General features: G+C 41.3%; 1 protein-coding gene across 1 annotated transcript in view; it reads right to left on the bottom strand.

The window, feature by feature from the left end:
* Window positions 1-1,269: 1,269 nt before the first annotated feature.
* Window positions 1,270-24,595, bottom strand: part of LOC143926966 (uncharacterized) — a 53,093-nt gene continuing 29,767 nt past the window's right edge. Inside the window, exon 3 of the mRNA XM_077450990.1 lies at window positions 1,270-1,418. Coding sequence (XP_077307116.1) covers window positions 1,332-1,418 — 87 coding nt within the window. The 3' untranslated portion in view covers window positions 1,270-1,331. The remainder of the gene's footprint in view (window positions 1,419-24,595) is intronic.

Here is a 24,595-nt window from a genome sequence, read left to right on the forward strand (position 1 = left end):
TAAAGTTCATGTGTGTGCAGACAGGTGTCCAATACTTTTGATAATATAGTGTGTGTGTGTGTGTATATATACTGTAATATATATATATATGAATATATATATTTATCAGTGTATAACACTAACTTTTTCCCTCTGAAAATAGGGGACAAATTGCGGGTGAATGTTATACACTGACAGTGTACCTCATCCCCCTCCTTCGTACCTGTCTGCAGGGGAAGGAGGGGGATGAGTGCTGTCGGAATTCACTGAGCCGTCATCTCCTCTCCACTCAGCTCTCACGTCACACACACAGTCCCGCCTCCATCACGGCCATTGGACCAGTGTTCTGTCTATCACAGGAGCTGGTCCAATGCCGATGGCGGAGGCGAGACTGTGTATGTGACTGCCGACTGAGAGCTGAGTAAACAGATGACGGCTCAGTGATTTCCTATGAGAGATTGTGAGCTGTGTTGATGGGGAGAGATGGGTGCAGATCAGGCTGCCTATGGGCACAGAACAGGCTGCAGATGGGTACAGAACAGGCTGCAGGTGGGCACAGATTAGGCAGCACTGAGACTGCAGATAGGCACTAATCAGGCTGCCCCCTGACCATTATTTTGCTTCAAAGTGGTTTATTTAAAAAAAATAGTTTTTTCTCCTGAAACTTCCCTCTCAAATTTGTTATACGCCAATAAATATGGCATATATATATATATATATATATATATATATATATATATATGTGTGTGTGTGTGTGTGTGTGTGTGTGTGTGTGTGTGTGTACAGGCATACCCAACTTTTAAGTACACAATGGGGTTTATTTATTAAAGCTGGAAAGTGCAAAATCAGGCTCACTTCTGCATAGATACCAACGAGCTTCCAGGTTTTATTACCAAAGCTTAATTGAACAAGCTGAGGTTAGAAGCTCATTGGTTTCTGTGCAGAAGTGAGCCTGATTTTGCACTTTCCAGCTTTAGTAAATAAAACCCATTGTGTACTTAAAAGTGGGGTATGCCTGTGTATATATATATATATATATATATATATATATATATGTATATGTGTGTGTGCGTATATGTATATATGTTTATATATATATATATATATATATATATATATATATATATATATATATATATCTTTACCTGTTGATACATATCTACCCTTAAAAACTTTATATACATTTTTTTGTTTTCTGCTTCTAATTGACCAGCAGATGACACACTCAATAGAAGAAGAAAAAAACATCAAGTTTTGACAAAATGAAACAGGAAAGAGATGGTCATGGGATAGTTTGCACCTGTTTTAAGACACAATTAACTTTAATTTTAAATTCATTTTCCAATACACTTTTAGTCATTAGTCCATTCAAATTTGTCAGGCTGAACATCTTTGTAGGCCCAGCTGACATATGGGCAAAGTTCCTCTTCCGAATTTGTCTAGAAAAGAAGAAAGACATTATTATAAATATTTTTGGATTAGTTATGCTCATGAGCAGTTAATTGCTTTCCTTCACAACTGCTTATTTCTCAAACACAGTACTGAAAATAGAAAGCGGCATAAGGCTGGGACTTATTATAAAAGTTGGTGTGTGAAAGTGCCTGTGTTCCCCCCCGGGCTGTACAGACAACGGTTGCATAGTGTGTACCACGCAGTGAAAGTCACACTGAGCTGGAAAAATCACTGTCAACACAGCCATTGGACCTCCCTCGCACTAAGGTGTAAAAACCATTAATCATACTGTAGAGCCTGTGATTCTTTCCCCCACTGAAAATGTGTATTTGAAAATGTGATGGAATGCAAACAAACTTCAAAGGGGCATCAGGCTCCCAGAGCTAATGGATGCAGCAGGGCATTGTTTAAACAGAGGCAGCATCCCTGCTGAGATATAGTTTGCATCTGAAAAACACACATCTCCAGACCCATAAAAAGATTCTTGTGTAGAAGGCGCATCTGCACTTCACATGGGCTCTCTGGTGAACTGGAGGAGTGCAAGGAAGGGGCACAGGCTCTGGAAAACACTGCTTCTTAAAGGGCAAGGCGACTTTCCTTTGCTCCCAACCCCTAAGTAGGTCTAGCGCACTCTTCCCTCTATATATATATATATATATATATATATATATATATATATATATATATATATATATATATATATATATATATATACATACTTACTTCTCCCCTGTTATACTTATCTAGATCTCACTTTAAGGCCCATGGTACTATGAACATCACTCTGCTGCCTTCTTGATGTACGCTTGAGTTCAGCCCTATAGTGTAGACCAGGGGTCTCCAAACTATGGCCCTCCAGTTGTTCAGGAACTACAATTCCCATCATGCCCAGTCATGTCTGTGAATGTCTTATGGGACGTGTAGTTCTGCAACAGCTGGAGGGCCATAGTTTGGAGATCCTTCGTGTAGACCAACCTTTCTCCTAAAGCACCCCTGCCCATTGAAATCAATAGACAGCACCGCCGTTGCGCCTGCAAAGCGATGCAGCAGCAGCGCTTTTAACCCTTTATTTGGCAGCCAGCGGGGGTTAAAAGCGCCCCACTAGTGGACGAAAAGCGCCTCTAAAACTAGCTGAGCTTTACCGCCGATGCCCCCGTGCCTCAGTGTGAAAGTGTCCTTAAGGTAAAGAAGAGATTTGGGGTTTTATATCCCAGATCTTTGCATATAGAGGACCTATCATCCTTATTTCTATTACAATGTTTACATTCCCTGTAATAGGAATAAAAGTGATAAAAAATAAATAAAGGGCAGTGTAAAAAAATAAAATAAAAAAAATAAAAGGTAAAATAAATAAGAAAAAAAAAAAGTAAAGTGCCTCATCCCTCGGAGCTCGCACGCAGAAGCGAATGCATATGTAAGTTGCACACGCATATGTAAATGTTGTTCACACCAGACATGTGAGGTATCACCACGAACATTAGAGGGCAATAATTCTAGCACTAGAGCGAGGGCAATAATTCTAGCACTAGATCTCTGTAATTCTAAACAGATAACCTGTAAAGGTGTTTAAAACATTACCTATGGAGATTGTTAAGTACCGTAGTGTGTTGCAATTCCATGAGCATGTGCAATTTTAAAGCCTGACATGTTAGGTATCTATTTACTCCGCGTAACATCAACTTTTATATTTTACAAAAAAATGGGGTATATCTTATGTTTTTTTTTAAATTCATTAAATTAAATTTTTTTCCCCAAAAATTGCATTTGAAAAAATGGCACGCAAATACTGTGTGACATAAAAATTTGCAAAGATCGCCAAAAAATACTAATTTAAACTTTAAAACAAAAAGTTCCAGAAAAAAACCTGGTCGGCAAGTGATTAAAAAGGAAAATGTGTTCCTTTTTAATTTGGTAAATATTAAAAACTACTAATCTCAATATTCATTTGCATAATTTATGAAAAATGTTGTCCGGACATACAGTTTAAGTGGACAGTGTACTGCCATTTTTATGTATACTGATGTGTCAGCTTTATGCATCTGATCTCTCTTCATGGATAATTTAGTACATGCTCACAAGTGCACACTGCATCAAACTCTACAAAAACAGAACTTTCCAAAATGAATCTTTTTCTATAAAAGGATGTTATCCGGTACGACAGATAATTTCCCTTCTAATTCAACTGTCTGAGATTTATACACTGAAAAAAGTGTCTGGCCTTCATCTGCCAAGTTTTTCTTTCTCCTGGAACATCCTAGATCTGAAAAGTGACCTTGAAGTGGTTTTCCAGCTTTTTGAACTTAAAAAGAAGAAAGAAAAAAAAACTCAGGAGCCAATGACAATGTTTCATTATTGTCTGACTGGGGAGAATATATCCAAATGAGATTTCGACACATGCAATGGAGAACTGTAATTGCATAAAACAGAAGGGAGATGAGCCGTAGAGATGTGACTTAGCCAGGCAGAGTTTGGCCTTTGTTCTCTACTCACTTGCATCCCTCTCGAATTCACCATGCTCATCTGCTTTAATGCTCAGGAACTTAAGTCCATCTGCCTCAGCCATCCATCATGATAAAATGACGGGCAAACTAAGAGCCTCATCATGCCTATTTACTAAACTGGAGTGTTCTGTGGTGTTAAAAGGACAAAGAATACTGGAAAAGGCTTACCCGTGACAAGAGCATTTTCAAGAGGAAACTGATTGCTTTGAGTGTTAACAAATCATTAATATCCCTTCAATGTGCAGTCATGTAAAAAAATAAAAATAAAAAAAATTATATCCTTAAAAATGTGGTTGACATGCAAAAAAGTGAAGGGTTGCTCTCTCAGACTGAACATCTAGAAATGTAATTGTGTAGAAACAGGACCCAAAAAGATTTACCTCTTGTCTTGAATTTTTTTTCTTACCCTAATCAATTGGGTTTCTCCCAGTATTTCAAGGATGCATCCAACTGTAACATCCAATAAAGGGGTTTACAAAATTATTGTGTACACGAGATACAAAATTACGAGTCTCTCATATACAAGTCAGGCACCGTACAATAGATAAGATAGATAAAAGATAAACCTTGTGCAAGACATGACATCAACAAGTACGTCAATAAAGCAAGTTTTCGTCTTAAAAGTTTGCCATTAGTCATGAATATCCTGGTATTCAATGTACTGTATAAGCCTATTATGTCATGCAGTCAATCACCTATCCATTTTTTATTTTCTTTCTTCATTATGAATTACCTATTATTAAAATGATAAAATAAAAATAGAATTCAGAAAAAAATGGCGCTGAATCAAATCATAATGTAAATTTTAAACCACAAACAAATAAAAAAAAACAAGAATATATAAATTCTTATAATAGTGAAAAGTCCATTAATGAAGATATAAATTCTTATTATAGTGAAAAGTCCAAAAAGTGACCAAATGTGAAAAAGAAATTATATAGACAGACTTTTTTTTTTACAAAAGCCCCAAAAAATTTGAAATATAATCCTTCCACAGTCCATGTAATTCATAAGCGTCCCCACATTCCACATTCCAACTTACTGTGCATCCACCACCAAGCCTCTTACCAGGTGATGTGGACCATTGGAATAATTGGTCAAAAATTCCTTTAGGCCCCCCTCACACTTGTACAACCTGAAAGTTGTACGACTTTGCCGCAACTTTGACGTGACTTGAAGCAATGCCTGTGTAATCTTGAGACTATGGACTTCAAGTTGTATCAAAGTCGGACCAAAGTAGTGCTGGGACTACTTTGAAGTCACTTGAAGTTGCACAGATATGAATGGTACTCATTGAAAATCATGGGGTACGACTTGTCATGCGACTTTGCAGTCCCAAATCGCAGGAAAAGTCGCACAAGTGTGAAAGGGGCCTCAAACAGGAACCTCCTGTCAGGGTTGGGCCCAGCCCTTCCTTCTTTGAGCTGGCCGCTCAGCTGTCGGCTAATTGCCAGCTCCTATCTCTCCACAGCCACACACCTGTTGATGATATCCTGCTCGTCAGTCCTACCTACTTAAACCGTCCAGCCCAGAGGATCTCTGCCTTCACCTTGGTCAACATCACAGAGACACACTCCTGCATTCCTGTTAAAGACTTGCTTGGCTGGCATCCCTTCTGGCTCCAGATCCTGCTTGCTGTTTTACTACGCTCATCTCCGGCTTCCTGACATTTGGCTTGCCTGACCACCAGTTCTGATTCCTGAACTCTGCCTATGTTTTGACTAAGTTTACTCTGTTTACATTTTTTATATTATTAAACAAGTGTGATTTAACTGTACTTCTGTCTCAGTCTGTTTCATGGTTTCTGAACCCCAAACACATCTCCCATCAGGATTACACCACCAGTGTTGCATATATGTCAGGGGATAGAAAATGCATGCCCACAGTGTAATACAGTACTTTCAATTTATTAATATGCTAATAATAAACTGCACTAGCATTGATAGCACACAAAACACAAATTAATGTATGGGCAAGAATAACAAAACCGCATATAGCAGAAATTAAAACTTCCAAAGTAGCAAGCTATACTGGCCACATCAGACTCCAAACGCCGGTCGGCCCGTGTGCATGATGATGTAAAGTCGTAGCCACGTCTAAAGAGTTTCAATAGAGAGATGATGTTGTTACCATAATAGTTACCTATTATTGACTAACCATTCACATGGTACTGGTGAGGCTGCATTGATGGGCAGTGATCAGGCTGCATTGATGGGCAGTGATCAGACTGCATTGATGGGCACTGATCAGGCTGCATTGATGGGCATTGGTGAGGCTGCATTGATGGGCACTGATTAGGCTGCATTGAGGGACACTGATTAGGCTGCATTGATCAACACTAATCAGGCTACATTGATGGGCACTGGTGAGGCTGCATTGATGGGCACTGGTGAGGCTATGTTGATGGGCACTGATGAGGCTGCATTGATTGGCAATGATCATGCTGCATTGATGGGCACTGGTGAGGGTGAATTGATGGCCACTGGTGAGGCTGTATTGATGGTCACTGGTGAGGCTGCTTTGATGGGCACTGATAGGCTGCACTGATAGGCACAGATGAGGCTGCACTGTTAAGCTGCATTGATAGGCTGTACTGATGGGCCCTAACAGGATGCATTAATGGGCACTGCTAGGCTGCATTGATGAGGCACAGATGACAGGGCGGGTCTTAAACGGGAAGGGGTATGGCCTTGATGAGAAGGGGTGGGTCATATTTAAATTAGGGGATGCACGAGTTTGGTCAGGCCTAGGGCAGCACAAAACCTAAATACACCACTGGCTACAAGGCCGGTTTAAAGTGGGATATATATATAGCCACTTTTTATACCTATTGAGCTACTGTTGTTGTAATGACTCCCCCATCCTGAACCCTGAGCGCAATTTTTTAAATGTTTTTTTTATGTGTCAGGAGTTCAGCTTGACCAAAAATACTGTATGTGCAGGCACTTCATCTAGTTTCCTTTTCGCTTTTTATATCAAGTTTACTACCTTTCAGATATGACAAGTTTGCTTTAAACTACAAATCAATGACCCATAAAAACCCCATCCCTTATTTTCGAGTAGGAATGCTGATGAGGAAGCATGTCCATTATTGAAGATTTGGTTTGGTAGCCAGCATGGACTTTTGGAAGTTGCCCTGACATCAAACGCTGTGTCCACCTGCACTGATCACAGGCGAGAACAGCATTTAAGACATGAGTCGTGTGTGACCGGGCCTCCAGATCAGTTATCACCCCCTTCCGGCCTATGAAAGGGTGAGTTTAATGAGTTGGACCACCATGCTAAACAACTTTCCCAGCTGAATGGAGGCTCACAGGTGCTCAGCCATGTTTACAGGAAGCGCTGTCAGTCGTGTCCTTTCTTCCTGCAAGCCACAAATAACAATTTATGTCTTCACTCCTATAGATCAATTAATAAAATAAACTACAAGATGCTTTGTATAAAATACACTTAATAACCTTAAACGATCAATACATCAACATTTTTGAAAATGATAAAAATTGAACAAAGGAAACTGCATTTTTTTTTACATTTCAACCTTGTAAATCTGTTCTTTATATCAGTATTGTAAAATGTTTTTTTAAAGACGAATGTGTTTTAATTATTAACTGAACGAATAAAATGTTTAATATTAAATTAATTACATTTTTTTTGATAGAGTGGAGAAAAGTTAGTTTGTTTAATTTCAAGTTTATAAATCTGTTCCTTATATCAGTATTGTACAATGTTTTTAAAAGCTAATGCATTCGAATTATTTTAATTATTAATTAAATCATTAACAATTTTAATATTAAATTCATAAAATGTAATTATTATTATTATTATTATTTTTGGATAGAGTTGGGAAAAGTTAGTTTGTTTAATTTCAAGCTCATAAATCTGTTATAAATCTGTTCTTTATATCGATATTGCAAAAATATTTTTTTTAAAGGCTAATGCATTATACCAAATTATTAATTTATTATAACCATTTTTAATAGTAATTTTATACAAATAATAATTTATACAAATAAATAATTAACTAATTTTCTTTGTTTTTTTTTTATTTGCCTAGAGTGGAGAACATTTACAACAGTTTTTTTTTTCAGATCTGGTGGTAAATAAACTGGGGTGAATTTTCCTCACTTCCTATGCCTGTAACTCCTCTTACAGAAAGGGAGGTTGCTGTTGTCACTGGGACAGGAAGGCACAGACTGCAATAAAAACATTGTCAGAAGTTCTAACCTACTCTCACTCTGTAAAAAATGTGTTTTTGTTGGTGTCCTCAATAAAAAGATTTATCATTGCTTCTTGTCCTGAAAGGAAGTAAGGGTAAATCTCCCCTAAAGGACATGGGCGGCGAAGGCTTTAATCCATTTCTGCTGTATTCAAAATACCATAAAACGTATTGGCTGAAATTAGGTTTTAAACCCTCTTGGCTGTCTGTTAAAAGCAATGTTAACTTCAAAATGAAAGAGAGGCATTTTTTTGGACTTCCTGGTTATGTGATTGCTGTGATTGGCTGTCACAGTGATCACGTGGTCAGGAGCTCATCAAAACTGTCACCCATATAGGTGGCAGCACTGAATATATCCCACCTGTGTGCTGCCACATATATGTGTACAGTTGGTGGTAAGGGGTTAAATAACCTTTATATCTTTTAAATAAACACCTGGGAATTTATAGATAAAAAAAGTTACAGAGCTACTCGTTCAGTGGAACTACGTGCATATTTGTTCTGTGCGAATGCCGGCAAAATCATACGTTACTAGGCTATTTATTCTCCAGGTCAGATGTTCTTCATTTATAAGTATGGTATGAATCAGGAAAATGCCATATTATTGCCAGTAGATGGAGCTGATGATCACCTCCATCAAGTGGACATAGTGAGGTATTATCCATTATTTATGCTATACTATGTATGAAGAACATCTAACCTGGAGAGTAAATAGCCTAGTCATTACATTTTTCTAGCATTTGAACAGAACAAATGTACATGCAGTTTTATCCAAAGTGTATATAAATTCTATAAATTTCCCCCATTTGGTCTGTTAAACATATAATTTAACATGTTTTGTTATATCTGTTCAATAAGTGCAAAAAAAAAAAAAATATTCTGTTGAGCACGCAGTAATCTTTGCAGCTGATACCTTTGTTCTCTGCCTTTGCTGCACTCCTATCAGTTACATCTCTGAGGACTACAGAACCCTACCGCCTATGTTATGGAAAATTCTAAGTTAGTTATAAGTTACTGTATTTATCTGCGTATAACACACACTTTTCCCCCTTAAAATAGGGGCAAAATCTTGTGTGCCTGTTATACGCCGATATAGGCTGCCACCGAGGGGAAGGAGGGGACGAGCGCTGCCGAAATAGAGCTGGATCTCTTGTGTACTCAGCTCGGCTCGCAGTCCCGCTCAGTCCTGCCCCCTGGACGGCTCCTAGAATTTACGTCCCGGCATTGGACCGGCGTTATGTCCATCATAGGATCCGGGTCAAGGGGCATGACTGGGCGTGACGCCGAGCCAAGTACACAGGAGATCCAGCTCTTTTTCGGCAACGCTCGTCCCCTCCTTTCCCTCGGTGACAGCCTATATTTCGGCATGGCTGCAGATGGACATTGGTCAGGCTGCAGTGAGGAGCAATGCTGCAGGTGGGCACTGATTGGGGCTTTAAAGTGTTAGTTCACCTTTACAGAGAAAATGTCAAGGTGGACTAACACCGGACACCCTCTCCACCCTCCCAGTCCTCTGTACTTACCTTCAGGAATACCAAGCTGTGAGCGCCACTGTTGCTGCTTCATCGGTCCAGGGATTTGAAATCCCCCCTGTTCTCCCTCTTCTCCATGAAGCACCTCCAAGATTGATTAGTTTGATTCTAATTGGCCACCACCACAGTGAATCTGTCTGATCCATCCCGGAAGCGCTTATTGTAGAAAAGGTAGTAAAGCAGGGATTTAAAATCCCTGGACCACAGGGGCGGTTGTGGGGGGTTGTTGACAGCCTGACAACCCTGGAAGTAAGTACAGCAGGGACTAGGGGGTAGGCAGGGTGTTCATTGTTAGCTAATCTTTAAAAAAAATTCTGTAAAGGTGAATTAACATGATCAAGATGGCGCATGGTGGAACACTGTCTTCATTACACAACTGGTGCCGTCTGCCCAGCTGTCACTTCTTACGTCTTCCTTAGTCTAACATGGCCACTAATACTGAACAAAGGGCTAATATTGCTTGTATGAAGTTTACACCTAATTCAAAAACCTTTTTCACTGCTACATGTGATAGCATGGCTTTCCCGCAAGCAACCAGTTGTGGAAGAAGTGCTGGATTTTTTTTTTTAACTGAGATACATGAGTGGAACAAATCAAAGAATATTGAAATTTAAGCCTATAGATAAGTTAAGGATGAATTAACCACTTGGCGTCCACAGCTGTATAGAAATGGTCTAGAACTCATGGGGTTAAAACAAGCGCTAATAAGCAAACAAAATCTCCTGCGCTCAAAAGTGATGTGACGGCGGCAGATATTGCCTGGGATCTCTATGGCTCCATGTAAGTGCACAGGCCTTGCTGCCCTCCAGGGGTTGGACGAAACCCAACCCAATGGAAACACTGTAGAAAAAATGAAAAGAGGGCGCACCAACCTTGCGCATTACCCAAGTATTGTTTATTGGTATAAAAAAGAAAGAAAATATACTCACAAACAAGTCAATTATAAAGGCATTTCAAATTCCACAATGGACACAAAATGACCTGGTCACCAAGACCAAGTCCAGCATGCCCGGAAGACCTTACAGATGGCTGACGTGTTTTGAGGGGAGATCTCCTCTTTCTCAGAGCAGTTTTGTTCTGCTGGCTCCCCACTATACAGTTAAATTATTCTGGGAAGCTGTAGGTGCGTCTGATTTCCCTGGTTTACCACTTCAATAATGGGCACTTTCCTCACCTTACTTCCCAGGTAAATTTTCAGCTTTCAGTGCTGTTGCACTTTGAATAACAATTGCGTTATGCAACACTGCACTCATATGAAATTTTATCATTTTTTTGAGACAGATAGAGCTTTCTTTTGGTGGCATTTTGCTAAACAAATGAAAAAAGACCAAAAAAGAAAATGTTCTAAGTTTCTGTTATAAAATTTAGCAAATAACTAATTTTTCTTTGTAACTGATGTGCGCTGATGAGGCTGCACTGATGGGCACTGATAGGCTGCACTAATGGGCCCTGATGAGGCTGCTCTGATAGGCACTTATGAGGCTGCACTGATGGACACTGATAGACTGCACTAATGGGCCCTGATGAGGTTGCCCTGATAGGCACTTATGAAGCTGCATTGATGGGCACTGATAAGGCTGCACTGATGGGCACTGATAGGACAGCATGGATAAGCACATTGGTTGTAAGGTGTAGAGGGTGGGTGGAAGTACATTTAGGCAGAGCCAAAAAAATGTTGGTACAATGTTGTATTCCTGGTCACCACTAACAGGCCTCTTGCCCATCCTCTGTGTGAGTTCTTATTCCCTAAGGGAGCATATAAAGTGTCCAGTTCACCACCACATGCACAGTACCTTGACACAACACTTCCCTACTTCCTTCCTGGCCAAGCCAGTTCCAGTTTTAGGAGTAGGACACCCATCAAAAACAGAGACCGTCAGGTCAGCTTTACTTTCATAATACCAGGCAGGACATATTTCTTTTCACCATTTCTGGTGTCGGTTGTCAGCACTTGTTGGGCATCCTTTGTCTTGTCACCGGTACTAGTTCTATTGAGGGTGCCAGGACCTCTCTAGGTATGCTCTAGATAGGGAATACTACTTGCTGGAATTGCTACACCTCTGCAGAAAAGGTCCTTTCTAGTTCCATGGAGGTCAGCTTCATAATCTACCTCCTGTCTTCTCAGATTCTTGAGCTCCTCTCTCTCCCCCCACTCATCCCACTATTTATATCCCTGGGGTGGGGACTTTGTGTCCCTTATGTGATGGAAAAAAAAAGTTTACAAAAAAAAATGTTTTTAATTGTAAAAAAAGTAAGTTACACCCAAGCACATAAAAGCCCACACAAAAAATGGAGGCCTCCCCACCCACACATATACACACGTACAAACGTAAACCCACGCTGTGGGGCTCCTACATATCGCCATGCACACCGGAATGAGAACAATAATTCTAGCACCAGACCTCCTTCATAATGCTAAACTGATGACTTATGGGGGGGTCTTTTAAAGCACAACCTATGGAAAATATAGGGTACTGACATGTTTAAGGTTTGACATATTGGGTACATATTTACTCTACGGCTTTTATATTTTACCAAAAAATTGGGAATTTTATTGTGTTTTTGTGCCCCCTAAAATTTATTTGAATGTGTTTTTTTTAATAAAAACTGTATGCGGTAATATTGTGTGACATAAAAAATTGTAACTACCACTATTTTATTCTCTAGGGTGTCCAATGTTTTGGAGCTTTAGGTAATCTTCAGGCCCTGCATTAGGAAGTTCACAACCACTGACCCTGAGAGGTGCTCTGTGCTTGCTGTGGCTCCAGTGGTTACAGAGAACTCAGAATGTAAATTATGTTACCTATTATTTTTATATCCTCCAATCAAAATCTTTCTTATTGTTGGCTGAACTTGCTTGGTTTACATCTATGCACATCAGGAACCTGAGAAAAAATGTGGGCTTTTCTGACAAACACAGAAACAGACACATGGGGTTGCCGTGTGATTTGGTGCCCTGCAATTGTACAAAAGGGTCAGGGACTTCTTTACCCATTGAAACTAATGGGCTTCCCTAAACATGACTCATGGGAATGCATTAAAAATGAGTAGAACTGTGCGTGTGCTAGGTCGCCCCATACTGGTGTGATCCTAGTCTAACCCGTATTAACATGTATTGGACCAAGACTGGAGCAAAGGACCATTGCTCTCTCTTTGAAGACAGTGGCCATCCTAGAACGTTCTGACATACCCCCTGGTGACCAATACTTCTGCAATTAGCCAAGTTCACACACCCTGCTGCTTGCAGAACTATTACAGCAGAGGAGGGGATTATGGCGCTCGCTGGGGATCCCAAAATTATATACGTTGTAATATGATCACAAATTGTTGATATAAAGATTATATATATTGGTCGTCTTTATATAGCCAAAGTATATCGGTTTTTGTGTGAGTTTTGGGTATATCCACACACCAGTATCCTCGGAGAGAAGTTCAGGGTCTTTGTAGATCATCAAAGTAGTCCATAAGGAGGATCAGCAGTACAGGCTGTACCTTAAAGGGCTGCCAGTCTTAAAGCAAGAAGTAGCTCTAGGAAACAATGGAATAGAGAAAGAGACAGCGCCCTCTAAGTGCAGCAATAAAGTTGCTAAAATTTATTAAAAATGGTTAAAAAACACTCACATTAAATTAGTGGTGTACAGGCACATCAGGGATGTAATGTTTCATCCGTATGTCCACGGGGGCGACTCGCAGGGCTGTAAGGCAGGGTTTCAGGCATCTGACTTCATGACCGATGGTTGGTGTTCTGGTCTATTCCTTGTATTTCCTCGGAATGGTCAGAGCAGACAGGGTAGTGCTGGTAGCTGTAGTGCCTTTAGTCCGATGTTCACGGAGTCGGTGTCCTCAGGAGACGGGCTGGGCAAAGCGGCGCTTCGGAGCATGCGTGCTCCTTCTTCAGGCTTGCAGAACTATTAGCCTGATTCATCAACAGAATGGTGGTTCTTAACAGTAGGCTATTTTTGGGGTAAAGATTTTACAAATAAATAAAAGCTGACCATTGTAAGCACAAATCTCTTTGCTAAATGCTTTGTCTCAACCCTCTAACTGCCACATTTGCCTGGACAGTTTGATCTGTTAAAGGAAGTTAAAAAAATAAAAGAATTATTGTCCTGATAACCAGGTGAGAGTTTAAAAAAAAAACCTAAAAAAAAAGCAAATGAATACAGCCATCACATCTCAGAACTGGTAAGCTTCAATATACAATATATTGTCAAAGGTATTGGGATGCCTACCTTTACACGCACATGAACTTTAAGGCTGGGTTCACACTGTCCATTTCAGGGACGAATCAGGCCTGAATGTTTGCCTGAATTTCGGACCTGAAACAGAGCCAAAGATACACAGGACTCCTGTGAAATGCACTCCATTGACAGCAGGTAACACTCTCTTGTCATGCAAATTGAAACCCACATCCAATTCACATCAGTGTGAACCCAGCCTTATGGCATCCCAGTCTTAGTCTATAGCAGTGGCGGCCCATGCACTGTGGGCGCACAGGCGCCGCCCCCCCCATCCATACACCTGGCCCCTTTCAGGACGCCGGACGCATGGATTGGCAGGGGGTGGGAGGGGGTGGTACATTTTGAAGCACCTATTAGAGCGCGCAGAGAGTGCGCCCTAATCTCACCCAATTGTGTGACGATAGCAAATACATTTTCACTATTTTCACACTAACCTTCCTCCCCGCCAATCAGGAGGCAGGGCGTCAGACTTGTTTTCTGATTGGCCAAAGCGCCAGGCCACCCTTTTGGATGCCTGGCGCTTGGAAAGAGGAGCGGAGGACTCGGAGACATATGCTGCACCAGAGCTGCCTCTCTGGTGCACTGAGAAGCTGCTGCCTGGCAATAAGTGCCACAATGTAAGAGCCCCGCGGGGGGTGTCAGACCTGCGAGCCGCAAGCCCCACGAGTGGGGAGGGGGTTGGTGTGGCACAGTGGCTGCATATAATGGGCACAAGTGGCTGCATATGATGGGCATAAGTGACCGTGTTTGATGGGCACAAGTGGCTGTGTTTGATGGGCACAATGGGTGCATATGATGGGCACAAGTGGCTGCATATTATGGGCACAAGTGGCTGCATATGATCGGCACAAGTGGCTGCATTTGGTGGGCACAAGTGGCTGCATATGATGGGCACAAGTGGCTGCATATGATGGGCACAATGGCTGCATATGATGGGCACAAGTGGCTGCATTTGATGAGCACATGTGGCTGCATATGATGGGCACAGGTGGCTGAATTTGATGGGCACACATGGCTGCAAATGATGGGCACACATGGCTGCAAATGATGGGCACAGTGGTTGCATATGATGGGCACAGTGGCTGTGTTTGATGGGCACAATGGCTGCAATTGATGGGCACAATAACTGCATTTGATGGGCACAATAACTGCATTTGATGGGCCCAGTGAGGCTGCAATTGATGGGGGGGGGGTTCAGTATTTTTCAGTTTGTTTGCTCTCCCCCAAAAATTTTGAGCACCAGCCGCCACTGGTCTAGGGTTCAGTATTGAGTTGGCCCACCCTTTGCAGCTATAACAGCTTCAACTCTTCCGGAAAGACTGTCCACAAGGTTTAGGAGTGTGTCTATGGGGATGGTTTACCATTCTTCCAGAAGAATTTGTGAGGTCAGGCACTGATGTGGACGAGACGGCCTGGCTCACAGTCTCGGCACTAATTCACCCCAAAGGTGTTCTATTGGGTTGAGGTCAGGACTCTGCACCGGTCAGTCAAGTTCCTCCACCCCAAACTCACTCATCCATGTCTTTATGGACCTTGCTTTGTGCAGTGGAATAGGAAGGGGCCATCCTCAAACTGTTCCTACAAAGTTGGGAGCATAAAATTGTCCAAAATGTCTTGGTATGCTGAGACCTTGTTCCCTTCACTGGAGCTAAGGGGCCAGGCCCAACCCCTGACAAACAAGCCCACACCATAATCCCCCTCCACCAAATGATTTAGACCAATGCACAAAACAAGGTCGATAAAGACATGGATTAGCGAGTTTGGAGCGGAGGAACTTGACTGGCCTGCGCAGAGTCCTGACATCATCCCAATAGAATGCCTTTGGGATGAATTAGAGCGGACACTATGAGCAAGGCCTTCTCGTCCACATCAGTGCCTAACCTCACGAATGCACTTCTGTAAGAATGGTCAAACATTCCCATAGACACACTCCTAAACCTTGTGGACAGCCTTCCCAGACGAGTTGAAGCTGTTATAGCTGCAAAGGGTGGGCCAACTCAATATTGAACCCTACAGACTAAGACTGGGATGCCATTAAAGTTCATGTGTGTATAAAGGCAGGTGTCGCAATACATTTGACAATATACTGTATTACATTTTGGCTATGGGTTTAGATACGCTTTAGGTAAAACATTCAAAACTGTTATACTGATGCACTTTGAAATTACTATTGCAATTTTTTAAAAGACTTTAATTAGGCTTTAAGTGTCCATTTTATCATCTTAACAAGGAGTAAAGTAAGAGCCCGAAAAAAAATAACAAAGAGAAAATGCAAAAAATGCATTTAGGCGTCAGCCACTGTGAAACACTGAGGTGGCTCTACTTTTCTAGGAACCATCCGTAATGCTATTTACAAAGCAAAATTCCAAATATATATAGAAGTCGTCCAATTCTATTATTAATAGATGGAGACGCTGAATGTTATGACAGTTTACCTTCTCCAAGAATTTATGCCAGCACAAATATTTTGTTCAGACTATGAGACAGTGCCTTGACATTGAACAGTGCATGTATTTAAATACAGCCGGGATTTCATCGCTGGAGATATTATTTAGTATAAAAGGTTAATTATGTCACATTTCTAAAATGAAAAATTAAGCCGCGGCCCTGGTTTCTATCGGAGGCTTACAGGCGGTTTTAGAACGATCCTGTCCCTAGTCCTTGAAGTTCCAAATGCAATGGAACAAGTGTCAAGCTTGACTGCCTCTATCCTCCCCACAATTTGTGATGACACTGTACAGATTTCTATCAAATACGTTCCTTTTTTTAAGATCAATGTCCTTATTATCAGAGCAGTCATGGCTGTGAAGTGCACCAAGACCTGTTTTCTATCTGTAAAATGTCACATTTTTATTATGAGATGAGGCCTTTAAGGACAACTTTCCAATGTAATTGCAGAGGATTAACATAGATCACATCTGTGGAGGTCTTCTCAGGACAGGCCTTCTCTTTTACCCTTAAAAGTCTTAGCCCCTGTACACACGGTCGGACATTCCGACAACCAAATCCGTCGGATTTTGTCCGACGGATTTTATCCAAAACTGTTGCATACGCACGGTCGGACACAGTTGTCGGAAACTCTGATCGTTCAGAACGTGATGACGTAATTTCGTTACGATGGGACTACCATCAGGCTAGTAGCCAATAGCTTTGGTGTAGGAATTTGATCTGAGCATGCGTGGCACTTTGTCCGATCGGAATTCTCTACACATGATCAGACAAGGTCCGATCAGATCATGTTGTCAGAAAATTTTACCAACAAGTTGGAAAACTTGGTCCATCGGATACTCCGACGGAAACAGTCCGATGGAGACCACACACAGTCGGATTATCCGACAAAACGGTCTGATCTGACACATTCCGTGGGAATTTCCAACCGTGTGTACAAGGGCTTAAGCTGAACATAAACTAGTAGATACATAGGAAAATTTGTAAGCAAATTCTCAGTACTTTTGATTACTTGCAAATGTCCTTCTAAAGTACTTAAAAATTCCATTTGTTTGTTGTATTTAATCTTGGAGCGAATGGGCTTTCCTGAACAAAAACCTCATACACTGTTAGAAATTTGTTGTCTTGAGTAAAACAAAAATCATATTACTCCTTCAAATTTTCTCAATGAAAACGAACATCCAATTTGACCCCACCAATAATTTGAAATTCAAATGAAGGTTCTTGAAATCAAAAATTTGTAGTGAAATTCTACTAGCGCATGGCCAACTTAAAGCAGAAGGCCTGTACAGGATGGGATACCTAATAGGGCCCAGTGGCATTAAAACGTTGGCATATGTGCAGCAAAATCTGAAGCTGCCACACTCGGAACTCTTCCTCTATCGTCAAATCAGACATCAGGTGCACAGGGGGATTGTGAACACCACATTAGTTGAGGCTAATTATAAGGTTCTTTCTTGTTGGTACCTGGTGCCCTCATGAATCGCCAAAATATATACAGGCAAAAAAAAAACACTAACCTTTACAGTCACTTTAAGTGATAATGAATTTTCATTTTTTTCAATGCCATCTAGATACATCTAAATACATACATCCAGGGCCGTCTTTAATGGCGTTTGGACCCTGGGCAAAAGTTTTCTTGGCCCGCCCTGCTTGTTAATTGGTTGCTAGAGATTACTGTATGGCAATACTGCTCACTGATTGGTTGCTAGAGGTTACAGCACATCATCTCCTCACTGCAGGGGAGCATGATACTTATGAATGCCCCCTTTTTTTTACATATCAATGCCGCCGGCCGCAGCTATTTACTTAGTAATGCCGCCGCTATTTACATATGAATGCCAGTTATTTACATGTAAACACAGGGTCTGCGGGTAAGTCCTCTATACACAACAATAGGGCAGAGCAGGGCAGCATTAGTACCAGCACTTCACACTGAGATATCAGGACACAGCACAGGGCTAAAACTTCAAGGGACTTTAAACTAGGATAGTTGGCAAGTATGAGGCAGATACTTTGGGCCCCACAACAATGACAGGGCCCAGGGCAGCTGCCCCTTTTGCCCTGCCTTAAAGACGGCCCTGCATACATCTAGATACATCTGAATACATACATCTAGATACATCTGAAACGTGGCATCATATCTCTTGGTTGCAAGACAAAACTTTTTCAATAAAAATTATTGAAACGAAAAACCTGTACTCAGCAGACTAGAGCAGGGGCATTGCTAGACCCTAGCCTTCAGGGCGCATGTGCTGGGTCTTTGCAGTAATTGTTGCCCTCACTCCATCTATGATCCTGCAGACAAACATTCTTCAATCTATTTTGACGTTTTTTTTTTTTTGTATCTTGCACATCCACATTCACACCTCCACTATTCACTGCATTCTCCCTTAGGCTCCTTTCACATGGGTCACGTCCAATTCAATTAGCAGGGGATCTATGAACCCTACTGAACTGGAACAGAACATATATCACTTTTCTAACATCTGTATCCATTCGTTTTTCTACTGCTTGCAAATACCCCAAATGGACCCATATTAGATCTTTTGGAAGCCAAATGTATACCTACAAGCGTCTCTTTACATCTGATTACTTCCGATCTGTCACATTTAGGTCCGAAAAAATAAAAAGGATGCAGACCTTTTTTTCTCAGAACAGAACAGACTTGGACGTGATTGTATTTAAACATATGCTAATTTGTTTATATGGGCTATCATGGAGCTTCCGATCAGGTCTCCCTTAATAAATGACAGGTAGACCTGATTGAACCAACCATGTGAGGGCTCACGTACACAGGGTGGTTGAAAACCTTTTTTGAACGTTGGAAACCTTACAGCGGATAATCAACGGTGAAAAATGCCAGTTTTACAGCTTTTAGCCCTTGTAAACACGGTAAGAAATTCCGGCGTAAAATGTCTGATCGGACCATGTTGTCGGATAATCCGACCGTGTGTGGGCTCCATCGGACTTTTTCCGTCGGAATGTCCGACCAACAAAGTTTGAGAGCTGGATAGAACATTTTCCAACAAAATGGTCCAATCGGACTTTGTCCGATCGTTTGTAGAGAATTCCGATCGGACAAAGTGCCACGCATGCTCAGATCAAATTACTAGACAAAAGCTATTGGCTACTAGCCGCAACGTAGTCCAGTCGCAATGAACAAACGTCACCACGTTCTGAACAATCAGATTTTTCCGACAACTTTGTCCTACCATGTGTATGCAACACCAGTTTCGGACAAAATCCGTGGGAATAAATCAGACGGATTTTGTTGTCGGAATGTCCGACTGTGTGTACAAGGGCTAACATACCGTGTTAATGCGAGGTTAGCAGCAGTTATTTGAGGTTATGAGCGTTTTTTTATTTTTATTGAAACTTTTATTATAAATTTACAAAAATAAACATTCAACTCCAAGTACTACAATACAACAGTACCGGTGAACAATGCAGCTCCCAAACAGAAATTATGACAAGCTTCAAAGAAAGAACACGTATAGGTCAAATCATATCCCCTCAGGAATACCACTGGGAACCGAGCCAAGTGCTCACCAAGGCCCCCAGATACCCAACATCTTGTTTACCATATGAACCTTTAATCTATAGAAGATTAATCTGAAGCTGTAGAATTGTCGTTTATCCAACCGCCCTACACCTTGTCAAAGGCATACTGACATACGTGGCCTTGTACAGCGGTAAGGTATTATGTATTAACACCTTCCAGGCCATAACGGTAGGAGCCAACGGTTTCTTCCAGGACAAGACAATTATTTTATGTGCAGTTATAAACATTTACCAATAACCTCAGGAGACCCTCCTAAATGCCCACAAATGCTTATAAACTCAAAAGCTCATAAACGCGGTTTACTACAATTACATACGGTTACAAGCATTTTTTGTTCGAAATGCTGGTAAACTATGAGTCCTGAACGTTATTTTTCTGCTTTCAAAAAAATGGCAGTAACCTCAACTGCCTCTAAACATCTATAAACTACGGAGTGTACATGTAAATATAAGATAACATTGAGAAGAGTTCAGGGGCTGCTGAAAAAACACCCAACTGCTCCTAAACTTCAGTTTAGCAGCTGTAGTGTACATGATGCCTTCAGCATGAGTGCTCAACCTGTACCCCCCCACCCCCAGCTGTTTCTGAACTATAAGTCCCATGATGCACTGCAAGGCTGGCAGTTACAAGCATGACTCCCAAAGGCATAAGCATCATAGGAATTGTAGTTCGGGAACATCTGCAATGGAGGGCCACAGGTTGAGCACCCATGCAAGGGTCTTATAGTTCTTTATATTTGTATTAAGTACAGTGGATCATTTAGTGAATGTGGCATTTGAAATAAGATGCTTGATTCCTAAATGTACCTGTTCTTCAAAATCCATATTCTTTTTAATTTAAAGAGGAAGTAAACCCTGATGGGTTACTTCCTCTTTTGTTTCCTGCAAAGTAAAAGCATAATGGGCTAGTATGCATTGGCGGTATCTCCTCCCAGGGGAGCACAGGGCAGGTAATCAGGGCACTGATCATCAATGCCCTGATTACAGTAAAGCCCCAGCAGTGCCCATCATTGACACCAATCAGTGCCCATCATTTACACCAATCAGTCCCCATCAGTGACACCAATAAGTGCCCATTAGTGATGGCAGTCAGTGCTGCCTTTCAGTGCCTGCTCATCCGTGCTGCCCATCAATGCCTATCAGTGTCTCCCATCAGTGTGGCCCATGAATGCCTATCAGTGCTGCCTATTCGCGCAGCCTATCAGTGCCCACCAGTGCCACCTATTAGTGCCCATCAGTGCCACCTATCAGTGCTCATCAGTGCCACCTATCAGTGCCCATTAGTGCAGCATATTAGTGCCTCCTCATCAGTGCCACCTAATCAGTGCCCATAAGTGCCACCTCCTCAGTGTCCATTAGTGCAGCCTATCAGTCCTGCCTGATCAGCGCACATCAGTGAAGGAGGAAAATTACTTATTTTCAAACTTTACTGACATAAGCTAAGAAAACTTTTTTTTATTTTCACAAGCTTTATTTGTGTGAAGAAAATTATTAAAATTTAATTTGGTTACAATGTTGCATGACTGCGCAATTGTCATTCACTATGCACTGAAAGTTGAAAAATGGCCTGGGCAGGAAGGGGGTGAAACTGCCCGGTATTAAAGCAGTTAAAAACAAATTTAATGATGAACACAGAGCTGTATAAATGTGAGTCTTTTATATATTCTTGGATGTAATTGCTGGAAAAATAACCAGCAATATGTCCTTGCTTAAAATCCACTATACTTTTCCTTTAAAAGAACTTGGAAGGTCAGTCTTGTTCCAGTAGTTTACAGAGCTTCTGTTTTATTGATTTAAGGAAAGCCCAGAAACCTCCCCCACCAAACTCTGCAAGGCACCCCACCATCCATCTCTGCCTCTCACTAAATAAGAAGGCCTGATAGCAACGTTTCACTAGAATGGGCTGGGAAAATGTATTAATATATTTTACAGATGGTGAAGAGTTCTGAAATATTTGCCAGTTCAAATGTCAGTGTAACTTAATCTGGCACGGACACTACAATCACGACTGTGACAGCTGCAATGGCTTTCAGTCAGCATGGGGCACCACTGCTGGGCCAAGTCAGGCTTAGTGTTTTCTGGAGCTTTGCGCGCTGTGACAGCTGTCGCATTTAGAGGAGAGTGTAACCTGTCAAAAAGTGACTCGAAGTTCTATGAGTGCGTGCCGAAATCCAAAGAGACAGGCACTTAAAAAATATCTTAGTTGCCAAACTGTGTTAAAAAATACTCTATGGATAAAAAAAATAAAATAAAAAAAAACACAAATTTAGGAGTTTGAGAAACAACCATGTTCTGATATATTGATTCATGCACAGTGACGTTTTCAGCTGCATTGAGATTAGATTATACTACATAACCAAAAGTTTGATGACACCTTGAACATCACACCTTTATGAGCCTGTTGAATGCCCCATTTCAAAACCATTGGCATCAGTATGAAGTTGGCCCACACCCTTTGCAACAACAGCATCCATTGTTCTGGGAAGGCTTTACATGAGATTTTGGAGTGTGTTTGCAGAAATTTGTACCTTCGGAGCCAAAAAAGCAATTTTGAAGTCAGGTAGTGATGTTGGACTGCCCAATTTTGGTTTCACAACAGCATTCAATTCATCTTAACAGTCTCCAGCCGGGTAAAGCTTGGGACACACTATTTGTTTTTTTACTTTCAACCCAGCGGGCTGAACAAAAAAATATGAAGAGCTTGGGAGGCACCGCTGTACTAACTCCCCGCCAGGACACAACAGTCAGTGCTCTCAGCCATTGGCTGAGAGCATTGATTGGATGCCTTTTTCAGTTATGCCCCTTCAACAAAACGGCTGGCTTCTGTAGAATCGGCTGCTGCACATGGGCCTAATGTTGGCCAGCCAGTCTACATCAAATTTCTCAAACCATGTCTTTATGGAGCTGGCTTTGTGCCAAGGGTTGCAGTGATGCTTGAACAGAAAAGGACCTTCAACCAAACTGTTGTTATAAGTGCCCTATTGTTCAAAATTGCATTCTATGCTGTAGGGTTACTAATACTTTTCACTGGAAACACCTGAACTTTAGAATTTGGTGGGGTGTCCTCATAGTTTCTGCCTTATAGTAGGTGGGATGGTTAATTGTTCACAAACTTTTTGCCATAGTGTGTAACTTGAGATTCAGGGTTGGAGAATAAGTTCTCCTACTTACACTACCCGCATGGACACAGTACCAGCAAAATCTAAAATGTTTGGCAACCTTATATGGAGCCTCACAACAAATCTCAATGTACGTGACATCGGGAATAATTTAACATTGTCTTCTGCATAGTATTTGCCCTCACTTAGATCTCTGCCTAAGAAAAAGACAACTTGAAACTTACCGTTATAAATCTTATATTTCCACCCATGGTTTATTTTCCTTGTTTGGCTTAGACAGAAGATGTGGTCATTACAAGAAGTGTCACGCATCTGTTCCTTTTTATGTTTCTATATGACCGGCATTTTCATAGTCCATGACGTATAGTAAGAAATATCCAACACATGGAAGCACATTTCAGTTATTGTAAAATTGATCATCTTGCAAAAATAAACAACTGAAACTGGACCATAAAATCTGTCTGGCACCAAACTATGACACATATTAAGGAGGCGCTGCACCAAAGGCTATTATAGGAGAACTCCAGACAACGGAATCAAGGAGGGTGAACAAAAGGTGAGTATGTGCTGCTCTGCATGGGTATTCTTTAGGTAATTTGATTGGTGGCCTTTGTATTGATGGAGTTCTCCTGTTAGTAAGTTTTTGGGTGGAGAATAATGGGGCAGGATGGACTTAAAATGAACTTCTCAGTTTATGAGTTGTTCAGTCTAACAATACTTCCAAAGTGCAGGTACCTTGTGGTCCATGCAGGTATGTTTGCTAACCCTCCCATCTACTGTAGTTTTGTGTGCCCAAGGAACCCTTTGATACCAAGAGCACAATATACAGTGGTGTGAAAAAGTGTTTGCCCCCTTCCTCATTTCCTGTTCCTTTGCATGTTTGTCACACTTAAGTTTTTCGGAACATCAAACCAATTTAAACAATAGTCAAGGACAACACAACTAAACACAAAATGCAATTTGTAAATGAAGATGTTTATTATTAAAGGTGAAAAAAAATCCAAACCATCATGGCCCTGTGTGAAAAAGTGATTGCCCCCCTTGTTAAAACATACTATAACTGTGGTTGTCCACACCTGAGTTCAATTTCTCTAGCCACACCCAGGCCTGATTATTGCCACACCTGTTCACAATCAAGGCATCACTTAAATAGGAGCTGCTTGACACAGTAAGGTCCACCAGAAGATCCTTAAAAGCTACACATCATGCCGAGACCCAAAGAAATTCAGGAACAATTGAGAAAGAAAGTAATTGAGATCTATCAGTCTGGAAAGGGTTATAAAGCCATTTCCAAAGCTTTGGGAATCCAGCGAACCACAGTGAGAGCCATTATCCACAAATGGCGAAGACATGGAACAGTGGTGAACCTTCCCAGGAGTGGCCGGCCGCCCAAAATTACCCCAAGAGCGCAGCGACGATTCATCCAAGAGGTCACAAAAGACCCCACAACAACGTCCAAGGAACTGCAGGCCTCACTTGCCTCAGTTAAGGTCAGCGTTCATGCCTCCACCATGAGGAAAAGACTGGGCAAAAATGGCCTGCA

The sequence above is a fragment of the Lithobates pipiens genome, unplaced genomic scaffold, assembly GCF_037356315.1.
Source record: "Lithobates pipiens isolate NorthernLeopardFrog02 unplaced genomic scaffold, aLitPip1_a1.2 Scaffold_23, whole genome shotgun sequence".
Lineage (NCBI taxonomy): Eukaryota > Metazoa > Chordata > Amphibia > Anura > Ranidae > Lithobates > Lithobates pipiens.